Genomic DNA, 12,424 nt, shown 5'->3' with positions numbered 1-12,424 from the left:
TGGAAATAGCACTGTTCACATGAAAGAAGAGTTGAATAATGCAGAGAGAGGGAGTACAAGGCTCGTTCTGGGACAGGGGAAGTACCACTGACTGGGCTGCTAGCTGTCTCTCTCAGAGGGGGGGAACGTAGGGACTAGATGTCGGGAATAGATTGGGGAGTCCACTGGAGACATTCTGCATCTGGCTTCCTCCTCTCATTGTGTGTGTGTGTGTCTTCTCACACAACGGGACAGAACAGTGAGACTGTCTGTACAGTCTGTACACCCCGACAGGTCTATAGAGAGAGTTAGTCTCGCTGGTAGCTTTTTTTTTCTAGCACAGACCTCTACGAGAACACAAAGCTCACATCTCAAATCTCACACCGTTTTCAATCTCTCTCTCTTTTAATTTATTCATTCATTTTAATAAAACATGGCTTCTCTGTAAGCCAGACAATTTTAAGAAGACTGAAGTGCATTATGAGTGGTCCTGTGCCTTATAAAACAAGGACCCGGATAAAAGCCTTCAGACATTTGATTGGCTTTAATTACACGTTATTCACCTTGATGTGTGTTATATGTGTTTTGTTTGAGTGTATATTCTCCTGTTCACAAATACCTCTGAAATACCAAAAGCAATTGATGAGGCCGAGAAGTAAACGACAGCAATACTGGGCGAATAGTGCCCCCTGGTGGACTGTATGGAAAATCAGCATCGCAAGAGGAAATTGGCCCACCCTACTCTTGCCATAACATGCAAACTTCAGGCCATCGTGCGCATGTTGATTTCTCCCCACGCTGCAAACTGCTGTATCAGTCCGCTAATACAGGAGTATTAAAGGCTTACTGCACTACTTTTGTGAGAGAAAAACAATGTTTTCCGTGCTGCAGAGGGCTATATCGATCAGCTAATACAGGTAACGCCGGGATGCTCATTAGGCAGCCGCCTATGGCGCAGATTGTCTGTAGGACACCTACACCACCGTCTGTAGGACACCTACACCACCGTCTGTAGGACACCTACACCACCGTCTGTAGGACACCTACACCACCGTCTGTAGGACACCTACACCACTGTCTGTAGGACACCTACATCACCGTCTGTAGGACACCTACACCACCGTCTGTAGGACACCTACACCACCGTCTGTAGGACACCTACGTCACCGTCTGTAGGACACCTACATCACCGTCTGTAAGACACCTACACCACCGTCTGTAGGACACCTACACCACCGTCTGTAGGACACCTACACCACCGTCTGTAGGACACCTACACCACCGTCTGTAGGACACCTACACCACCGTCTGTAGGACACCTACACCACTGTCTGTAGGACACCTACATCACCGTCTGTAGGACACCAACATCACCGTCTGTAGGACACCTACACCACCGTCTGTAGGACACCTACACCACCGTCTGTAGGACACCTACACCACCGTCTGTAGGACACCTACACCACTGTCTGTAGGACACCTACATCACCGTCTGTAGGACACCAACATCACCGTCTGTAGGACACCTACACCACCGTCTGTAGGACACCTACACCACCGTCTGTAGGACACCTACATCACCGTCTGTAGGACACCTACATCACCGTCTGTAGGACACCTACACCTACATCACCGTCTATAGGACACCTACATCACCGTCTGTAGGACACCTACATCACCGTCTGTAGAACACCTACACCACCGTCTGTAGGACACCTACACCACCGTCTGTAGGACACCTACACCACCGTCTGTAGGACACCTACACCTACATCACCGTCTATAGGACACCTACATCACTGTCTATAGGACACCTACACCACCGTCTGTAGGACACCTACACCACCGTCTGTAGGACACCTACATCACCGTCTGTAGGACACCTACATCACCGTCTGTAGGACACCTACACCACCGTCTGTAGGACACCTACACCACCGTCTGTAGGACACCTACATCACCGTCTGTAGGACACCTACATCACCGTCTGTAAGACACCTACATCACCGTCTGTAGGACACCTACACCACCGTCTGTAGGACACCTACATCACCGTCTGTAGGACACCTACATCACCGTCTGTAGGACACCTACATCACCGTCTGTAGGACACCTACATCACCGTCTGTAGGACACCTACATCACCGTCTGTAGGACACCTACACCTACATCACCGTCTGTAGGACACCTACATCACCGTCTGTAGGACACCTACACCACCGTCTGTAGGACACCTACATCACCGTCTGTAGGCACCGTCTGTAGGACACCTACACCACCGTCTGTAGGACACCTACACCACCGTCTGTAGGACACCTACACCACCGTCTGTAGGACACCTACATCACCGTCTGTAGGACACCTACATCACCATCTGTAGGACACCTACATCACCGTCTGTAGGACACCTACACCACCCGATGTCACAGGAAGGCCATAAAGATCATCAAGAACAACAACCACCTGAGCCACTGCCTGTTCACCCCGCTGTCATCCAGAAGGCGAAGTCAGTACAGGTGCATCAAAGCTGGGACCGAGAGACTGAAAAACAGCTTCTATCTCAAGGCCATCAGACTGTTAAACAGCCACCACTAACATTGAGTGGCTGCTGCCAACACACTGACTCAACTCCAGCTCACTTTAATAATGGAAATTGATGTAAAAATGTATCACTAGCCACTTTAAACAATGCCCTACATTACTCATCTCATATGTATACACCGTACTCTATACCATCTATTGCATCTTGCCTATGCCATTCTGTACCATCACTCATTCATATATCTTTATGTACATATTCTTTATCCCCTTACACTTGTGTGTATAAGGTAGTAGTTTTGGAATTGTTAGTTAGATTACTTGTTAGTTATTACTGCATTGTCGGAACTAGAAGCACAAGCATTTTGCTACACTCGCATTAACATCTGCTAACCACGTGTATGTGACAAATGAATTTGATTTGATTTGATTTGTCCATTCCCAGCGGCCTCTCCGGGTGCCTGAGACGCATCACTGCTGTGCAACGTTCCGTCAAGAAGATAATCTAACATAAATCATGTATCCGCTTTAGGAAATGGTAGAAAGAGTGTGTGTCCTTTTCTGTAGCCTACAGGCTGGATGAGACGGACACTTTTTACATCTTGCAGGTGTTGTTACTTTAGTCCGTGGAATGGACAATCACAACGGTTGTCCAGGAGTTTCCCCCCATTGTTATGATCAGTGGTTTCAAGTTTGTATCCGTCAATTTTTTGACAAGGTGATCATAGCGAAACAAAGAAAATGCTTCTGCATTTCCCGCTGTGTAAACGTATTGCATATAGGCATTCATACAATTCCCTTGCGCGCGGACATGGTAGACTACACCCCAGTAAGCACGAGCCAAAGTTTTTTGGAAATCTACTTGTTATTTTGTCCGGAAGTCGTTGTGTTGTGTTTTACGAACGGTAGGCTTACCACAGACAGTAGATGGGTATTCATACAATTCAATTTCAGACAACACTGTAGGCTACACCTCTGTGAGCACAGACCAACGCCGACGCCTTTTGGATGTCTCATTTTGGGGCAGTTCCTGACCGGCCTTGAGTTTCACATCCACGGACATTGTTTTTTGGTCCGGTTCGGACCAAATCTGAACCGGTCATATGTTTGGTACAGATTTGGTGTGGTCCAGGCCATCCTTGATTTCAATGTCCACAAACATAGATTTTTGTTCTGTTCCGGTTCAGATTTTGTCCGGTTGATTTGGCCCAAACATAGACATCTATAAATTACTTATTTTCAACTTGATTCTACCTGATTTCAACTTCCGGAAAATACTGTATCGACCGTTCGAGAATGCTTTTGCGGCACAGTCGATAGCGCGCTGGACTTCGGGCTAGAAGGTCGAGGGTTCGCGACCTGCTCCCTGCTGTTTCATTACTATAACGTCCAGAAAATATGTACTTTAAACTTACAGAAAATAACTTCAAATCTTTCATTCAGAACCTAACTTCAACGTGTGGAAAATAAGTATTTTAGACGTATTTTCAACTTAATTTAGCTTACTGAGACTTCTAGTGTTGTTTCTCCTTGGGCAGCATAATGGCCGGGACCAGCCCTGAATACAGCACTAGTAAAGGTCCAGTGCATTGCTTTTGTGAAGATTATTTAATTAAACAAAAATATATATTTAGATTTTTCAGTCGGCACTGCAGCACCCTACAGCACCCCTACTTCCACAGCGATGCTTGGGTTTGTGTTAAACCAAATCTTGTGCCATATACTTGTCTGTCCAATGCATGTAAACAACTAGCTACTATCCATAGCATGCCCATGCCATAGTAACCATCCATCTCAGAGGTTTCAAAAGAACAGAAAGGAACGATATAAACCGTTGATTTTTTTTTGTAGTTGTACCTAACCAGTTCAGAACTTTATTTTGTTCGTCGGGAACAGTGGAATGGAACGGGGAAAAAATTATGTTTTTCTTCAGAACGAAGAGACTGGAAAATAACCCCTGGTCCAAGCACAGTATAGGCCATTTTTCTATCTATGTTGTTCACTCTGAAACGTACAGTTTCACTGAGCCTGAGCCTGTGCCTCCCTGTTCTATAGATTCTATCAAGAGGTCTGGATTGTAACCATGGTTGTTGATCCAAGCAGGACCTTTGGGCTACATAGCAGCCCTCACCCTGCAGGACAGCATGTTTACCCTCTCAGGGCTACAAAGACCCCATTCACCGGTAACAGGAAGTTACACGCTGCCTGCCACGTCAGGTATTCTGCGCAGAACGGTGTATCTGTTTGCTCATGCATTCAAAACTAGTCTACACATTACCCAGTGGCAGAGATCCTTATCTCTCCTGACAGAGCAGAGACAAAGGAACTTGATGTTTACCTGAGAACGGGCCGACTGGTTTTTCTCACAGCCAAGGGACAAAGGAGAAGGACCGTAACTTTTCTCCTTGGAATCCCAGGTGAAAGACATCCGTTATTCTGAGTTCTAGACTACACCCGGTGAATAGAGAGATCAGTTATTCTGAGTTCTAGACTACACCCGGTGAATAGAGAGATCAGTTATTCTGAGTTCTAGACTCCACCAGGTGAATGGAGAGATCAGTTATTCTGAGTTCTAGACTCCACCAGGTGAATGGAGAGGAGAATGTGACAGGGAAGTGGACGTTACGTTTCTAGAACTTCTGGAGTTAATGTAAGAGGGTGCTGGATAACTTAATGGAAATAAGGACTGGAAGTTTGACTGGATTTCATGGAGATAACTCAGTGGCTCACCCAGTGGGTAACAGGGGGTCGTTCTACCTCTCCCAGAGCTGCTAAGCGCCCCGGACTGCGCCGAAGCAAAACGCGTAGAGGGACTGTTCTGAGAACGTCATGTTTCGCTGCTCTCGGTGGTGCGCTCTTTTTCCTCCTTGGAGTGTGTTTGCTCAATCTGCCGGACCCGCGACAGCAACCCTTCCCTCTGACTGAAGGTGAACCCAGAGATGTCACCCTTCTGCTGTGGACGCACCCCTTCGGCCGTTACCGTAGACTGCCGGACTGTGAGGCGCGCTTTGGAATCCGTGGGTGCGTACTGACCGACGACCGGCGCATGTACCCTGGGGCTGACGCCATCATCATGCACCACCGTGAGATAACGACCAATGCCACGGCGCTCCCGTCTGACCCACGACCCCGTGGCCAGAAGTGGATCTGGATGAATTTTGAGTCCCCGTCTCACACTCGTGGCCTGCGGCGGTTCGAGGGCGTGTTCAATCTCACCATGACCTACCGTGCAGATTCAGACATATTCCTTCCTTATGGCTACCTGGTGCCCCGCCTTCACCCTCAGGCCAACGCCCTCCCACACACACGCCCCCGACGGCCCCACCTATTGGCCTGGGTCATCAGTAACTGGTCGGAGTCGCAGGCCCGCGTGGCGTATTTCCGTCGGCTGGTTAACTACGTTGACGTGGATGTGTTCGGGCGCGCAGGCGTGCCACTGCCAGAGGACAGCACTGTGGTGCGCACGGTGAGGCATTACCTGTTTTATCTGGCGTTGGAGAACTCCCAGCACCCCGACTACATCACTGAGAAGCTCTGGAACTCCTTACTGGCCGGGGCCGTTCCTGTAGTTCTCGGGCCGCCGCGGGAAAACTACGAACGCTTCCTCCCCCCTGAGGCCTTTATCCATGTGGACGACTTCCCCTCTCCCCGCCTGCTCGCCCAATACCTGTTGCTGCTACGCCGGAGCCCTGCCCTCCTGCAGAGACACCTGGCCTGGAGGAGGAGCTACAGCGTACACCTGACTGCCTTTTGGGCGGAGCATTACTGCACTGCGTGTCGAGCCGTGCGGAACCACAGACTCCGGACTGACACCATCACCAACCTTCAGCGCTGGTTTGAGTCCTGACCTCAGTGTGGAACCACAGACTCCGGACTGACACCATCACCAACCTTCAGCGCTGGTTTGAGTCCTGACCTCAGTGCGGAACCACAGACTCCGGACGTACACCATCACCAACCTTCAGCGCTGGTTTGAGTCCTGACCTCAGTGCGGAACCACAGACTCCGGACGTACACCATCACCAACCTTCAGCGCTGGTTTGAGTCCTGACCTCAGTGCGGAACCACAGACTCCGAACGAACACCATCACCAACCTTCAGCGCTGGTTTGAGTCCTGACCTCAGTGCGGAACCACAGACTCCGGACGTACACCATCACCAACCTTCAGCGCTGGTTTGAGTCCTGACCTTTGACTGGTTTCTGACCTTCTGATATGTGAACATGAGCAGGGACCCCATAGCAACTGTCTTTAACGACATCTAGCAGACCGTGGTTCACGGGAATGAACGTTTTGTAACATCATTGAACTGTGATTCACTTGGTCTGTTAGTTATTTGTATTTGACAGGTTTCAGTAGTGCTATGAAGTCAGTTGTGTCAGACTGTATAAGAAACATAGACATTTTGCCTCGTGTGTGTGTGTGTGCGTGTGTGTATGTGTGTGTGTGTGTGTGTGTGTCTGTGTGTGTGTGTTGTTTGACGTTTGACATTCCTAAAACTAACGGACGGGGCAGTGGGATGGGTTAAACTCCCCCAGCTAACTCTCATGGCCATGCTAACCCCAGTAGCCTTGATACTGCCCTGACATGATCAGCTGACCAGCTGCTACTTCTCCCGTCTCACTAGACATGGGCCAATCAAAGGAGATTCCTGACACAAACACACCAGCAGCTACTTCCAGCACAATAATCCCCTCATACATATTGTCTAGGCTACTATATATTTACATGTATTTCTTTCCTTACTTGTCTGGTGTCTGATTTGATTCAGTTGTTTCAGTCCAAGATATTTCAGAGTTTAAAAAAAAAAAAACTTTTTTTTTTTCACTACATGTGACAATACGAATGTATACAATTGTAATAAATTAAACTTGATCTTGACTTGATCTCGAAGCAAGTTTTGTATCTTAAACAAGTACAGTCGCTCTTATATAACGACAGGCATAATGGTGGTGGTACCTTGTCTTCAAACACAGGCCTGTAGTTGATTAAGGCTGGCTCCTGAACCCTGCTGTGTCCCACGGTCTGGACTGTGGAACACTGGCTCTGGTAATCCCCTCTGTGTGATGAGTCTCTTTAATCATCTGTCTTTATGTTTCCCAAGGAGGCTAGGAAGAGTCTGAAGGAGGCTAGGAAGCGTCTGAAGGAGGCTAGGAAGAGTCTGAAGGAGGCTAGGAAGATTTTGAAGGAGGCTAGGAAGAGTCTGAAGGAGGCTAGGAAGAGTCTGAAGGAGGCTAGGAAGATTTTGAAGGAGGCTAGGAAGATTCTGAAGGAGGCTAGGAAGATTCTGAAGGAGGCTAGGAAGATTTTGAAGGAGGCTAGGAAGATTCTGAAGGAGGCTAGGAAGATTCTGAAGGAGGCTAGGCAGATTCTGAAGGAGGCTAGGAAGATTCTGAAGGAGGCTAGGAAGAGTCTGAAGGAGGCTAGGAAGTGTCTGAAGGAGGCTAGGAAGAGTTTGAAGGAGGCTAGGAAGAGTTTGAAGGAGGCTAGGAAGAGTTTGAAGGAGGCTAGGAAGAGTCTGAAGGAGGCTAGGAAGAGTTTGAAGTACACTAGGAAGAGTCTGAAGGAGGCTAGGATGTGTCTGAAGGAGGCTAGGAAGAGTCTGAAGGAGGCTAGGAAGTGTCTGAAGGAGGCTAGGAAGAGTTTGAAGGACACTAGGATGTGTCTGAAGGAAGGAGTCTGAAGGAGGCTAGGAAGAGTTTGAAGTACACTAGGAAGAGTCTGAAGGAGGCTAGGATGTGTCTGAAGGAGGCTAGGAAGTGTCTGAAGGAGGCTAGGAAGTGTCTGAAGGAGGCTAGGAAGTGTCTGAAGGAGGCTAGGAAGAGTCTGAAGGAGGCTAGGAAGAGTCTGAAGGAGGCTAGGAAGAGTTTGAAGGAGGCTAGGAAGAGTCTGAAGGAGGCTAGGAAGTGTCTGAAGGAGGCTAGGATGTGTCTGAAGGAGGCTAGGATGTGTCTGAAGGAGGCTAGGAAGAGTTTGAAGTACACTAGGAAGAGTCTGAAGGAGGCTAGGATGTGTCTGAAGGAGGCTAGGAAGTCTCTGAAGGAGGCTAGAAAGTGTCTGAAGGAGGCTAGGAAGTGTCTGAAGGAGGCTAGGAAGTGTCTGAAGGAAGGAAGTGTCTGAAGGAGGCTAGGAAGAGTCTGAAGGAGGCTAGGAAGAGTTTGAAGGAGGCTAGGAAGTGTCTGAAGGAGGCTAGGAAAGTTTGAAGGACACTAGGATGTGTCTGAAGGAGGCTAGGAAGAGTTTGAAGTACACTAGGAAGAGTCTGAAGGAGGCTAGGAAGTCTCTGAAGGAGGCTAGAAAGTGTCTGAAGGAGGCTAGGAAGTGTCTGAAGGAGGCTAGGAAGAAGAAGGGAACCAGCTTCAAAGTTCTTTAAAACAAGGACCATCATGACAAGTTGGGATATTTTGCAAAGTCCCCATAAGGAAAAAGGCTATTTTAGGTGTCGGGTTACAGTTAGGTTTAGGGTTATGAGATAGGGTTAGGAGTTAGGAGATAGGGCTAGGAGTTAGGAGTTAGGAGATAGGGCTAGGAGTTAGGTTTAGGGTTAGGAGTTAGGGTTAGGAGTTAGGGTTAGGAGTTAGGGGTTAGGAGTTAGGGTTAGGAATTAGCTTTAGGGTTAGGAGTTAGGTTTAGGGGTTAGGAGATAGGTTTAGGAGTTAGGTTTAGAGTTAGGAGTTAGGGTTAGGAGATAGGGCTAGGAGTTAGGTTTTAGGGTTAGGATTTAGGATTTAGGGTTAGGAGTTAGGAGTTAGGTTTTAGGGGTTGGGATTTAGAGTTAGGTTTAGGAGTTAGGAGTTAGGTTTAGGAGTTAGGAGTTAGGTTTAGGAGTTAGGATTTAGGTTTAGGAGCTAGGGTTAGGTTTAGGAGTTAGGAGTTAGGTTTAGGAGTTAGGAGTTAGGTTTAGGAGTTAGGTTTAAGGTTAGGAGTTAGGGTTTAGAAAAGGAGTTAGGGTTAGGTTTAGGTTTAGGAGTTAGGTTTAGGTTTAGGAGTTAGGTTTAGGGTTAGGGTTAGGATCCTCTAACTCAGGTATTACACCAGGGGTGGGACAATGCCTGGGGGTACGCCAAATAAAAATATGATTCCATTTATTTATTTTTACAAAAAATTGTATACAAATCTTAACGTTTTAAAAACAGTACATTTATATTTTCCAATGGGGCTATACATTTGGGGAGGTTTTTTTCTCACCTGAGTAGCCTCGTTTTACTGCCAAAAATAAAATTAAACCATCTAGTGTTCAGCTAAATAACAACACAATGTCAAATACAGGTAGCCTAGTCAAATAATTAACATCCAATCACATTAAGTGTTGTCATCCAATCACATTAAGCGTTACTCATCCAATCACATTAACCGTTACTCATCCAATCACATTAACCGTTACTCATCCAATCACGTTAACCGTTACTCATCCAATCACGTTGTTGTTACTCATCCAATCCGTTAACCGTTACTCATCCAATCACGTTAACCGTTACTCATCCAATCACGTTAACCGTTACTCATCCAATCACGTTAACCGTTACTCATCCAATCACGTTATCTTTACTCATCCAATCACGTTAAGTTACTCATCCAATCACATTAACCGTTACTCATCCAATCACATTAACCGTTACTCATCCAATCACGTTAACCGTTACTCATCCAATCACGTTAACCGTTACTTTTCCAATCACGTTGACTTACTCATCCAATCACGTTAAACATTACTCATCCAATCACGTTAACCGTTACTCATCCAATCACGCCGTTACTCATCCAATCACGTTAACCGTTACTCATCCAATCACGTTAGCGTTACTCAAACCCCATTAACAGTTACTCATCCAATCACATTAACACGTTACTCATCCAATCACATTAACCTAGTTACTCATCCAATCACATTAACCGTTACTCATCCAATCACGTTAACGTTACTCATCCAATCACGTTAACCGATACTCATCCAATCACATTAACCGTTACTCATCCAATCACATTAACCGTTACTTCCAATCACATTAACCGTTACTCATCCAAACACATTAACCGTTACTCATCCAATCACATTAAGTTACTCATCCAATCACATTAACCGTTACTCATCCAATCACATTAACCGTTACTCATCCAATCACATTAACCGTTACTCATCCAATCACGTTAACCGTTACTCATCCAATCACGTTAACCGATACTCATCCAATCACGTTAACCGTTACTCATCCAATCACATTAACCGTTACTCATCCAATCACATTAACCGTTACTCATCCAATCACGTTAACCGTTACTCATCCAATCACGTTAACCGTTACTCATCCAATCACATTAACCGTTACTCATCCAATCACGTTAACCGTTACTCATCCAATCACATTAACCGTTACTCATCCAATCACATTAACCGTTACTCATCCAATCACGTTAACTGATACTCTCTCGCAGGAAACCTTCACTCTTGCACAGACATTTAGAAACAAAACATGACAATTTGAAAAACAAGCCACAAGAGTTTTTTGAGTAGTAAGACATGTATAAAAGCAACAGATACCATTAATAAGAAGGGTCTAGAAGCGCCTTATATGGTGAGCTACTGAGTGGCTGGGACAATGCTGGGGGAAAAGGACAAAACAACTATACAGAATGTACCTTCATCAAACAACACTGTCTCACTGCTGATTTCACTAGTGTTTTCCTTGCAACAGGGCCTTTTCCTCACTGCTGATTTCACTAGTGTTGTCCTTGCAACAGGGCCTTTTCCTCACTGCTGATTTCACTAGTGTTGTTCTTGCAAGAGGGCCCTTCCTCACTGATGCCCATGGCTAAATACTGTACATAGTAATCTAATTATAGTAGCACCAGATGTTTATCTTTATCCCTCAGCAGAGTGGAGGGTAAAAAAGTATTTCTACTGAACATCAAGAGATGACAGACGTTAACACAATCACTGTGAAATCGGTTACATTTTGAGAACCACATTGACTTACAGTGAACCACAAACATCAAATTCATTTACAAAGCCCTTTCTTACATCAGCCAATGTCACAAAGTGCTGTACAGAAACCCAGCCTAAAACCCCAAACAGCAAGCAATGCAGGTGTAGAAGCACGGTGGCTAGGAAAAACTCCCTAGAAAGGCCAGAACCTAGGAAGAAACCTAGAGAGGAACCAGGCTCTGAGGGGTGGACAGTCCTCTTATGGCTGTGCCGGGTGGTGTTACGGTTTTCTAGGTGTGAAGGAGAGTCGGACCAAAATGCAGCGTGTAGATTGCGATCTATGTTTAATGAACAACGTGAAACACGAATAAACACAAAACACTACAAAACAAAGATCGTAACGAAAACCGAAACAGCCTATACTTGTGTAAATAAAGAGATAGGAACAACGACACTAAGGACAATCACCCACAACAAACTCAAAGGATATGGCTGCCTAAATATGGTTCCCAATCAGAGACAACGATAAACACCTGCCTCTGATTGAGAACCACTCCAGACAGCCATAAACCTTGCTAGATAACCCCACTAGCTACAATCCCAATACATACACACCAGAACCCCAAGACAAAACACACCACAATACAAAAACCCCATGCCACACCCTGGCCTGACCCAATACATGAAGAAAAACACTAAATACTTAGACCAGGGCGTGACAGGTGGAGATTATAACAGAACATGTCCAAGATGTTCAAATGTTCATAGATGACCAGTAAAGTCAAATTATTATCACATTGGTTGTAGAGTATCAGGTATCAAGGTCGGACCCAAGTGCAGACTGTGTGAAGTAACAATGTTTATTGTAACAACGGGCAGGCAAATGACAGGTCAAGGCAGGCAGGGGTCAATAAACCAGAGGTGGAGCTAAGGTACAGGACGGCAGGCTCAGGGTCAGGCAGGCTCAGGGTCAGGCAGGCTCAGG

The 12,424-nt window shown here is 46.3% G+C and overlaps 1 protein-coding gene across 1 annotated transcript; it reads left to right on the top strand.

Moving 5' to 3' along the window:
- Positions 1 to 4,318: 4,318 nt before the first annotated feature.
- Positions 4,319 to 7,402, top strand: LOC112238463 (alpha-(1,3)-fucosyltransferase 4). The gene has a single exon (XM_024407043.2). It carries the CDS (start codon positions 5,225 to 5,227, stop codon positions 6,362 to 6,364), a length of 1,140 nt encoding a protein of 379 aa, XP_024262811.1. The 5' UTR covers positions 4,319 to 5,224; the 3' UTR covers positions 6,365 to 7,402.
- The last annotated feature ends 5,022 nt before the right edge of the window (positions 7,403 to 12,424 follow it).

The sequence above is a fragment of the Oncorhynchus tshawytscha genome, linkage group LG14 (genome assembly GCF_018296145.1).
Source record: "Oncorhynchus tshawytscha isolate Ot180627B linkage group LG14, Otsh_v2.0, whole genome shotgun sequence".
Classification (NCBI taxonomy): domain Eukaryota; kingdom Metazoa; phylum Chordata; class Actinopteri; order Salmoniformes; family Salmonidae; genus Oncorhynchus; species Oncorhynchus tshawytscha.
The sequence above is the reverse complement of the archived record's forward strand: the minus strand, read 5'-3'. Positions and strand labels throughout refer to the sequence as shown.

Bases quoted from the DNA above. Each gene is read 5' to 3' on its own strand.
- LOC112238463 (XM_024407043.2), top strand. From the start codon at position 5,225: ATGGAGATAACTCAGTGGCTCACCCAGTGGGTAACAGGGGGTCGTTCT.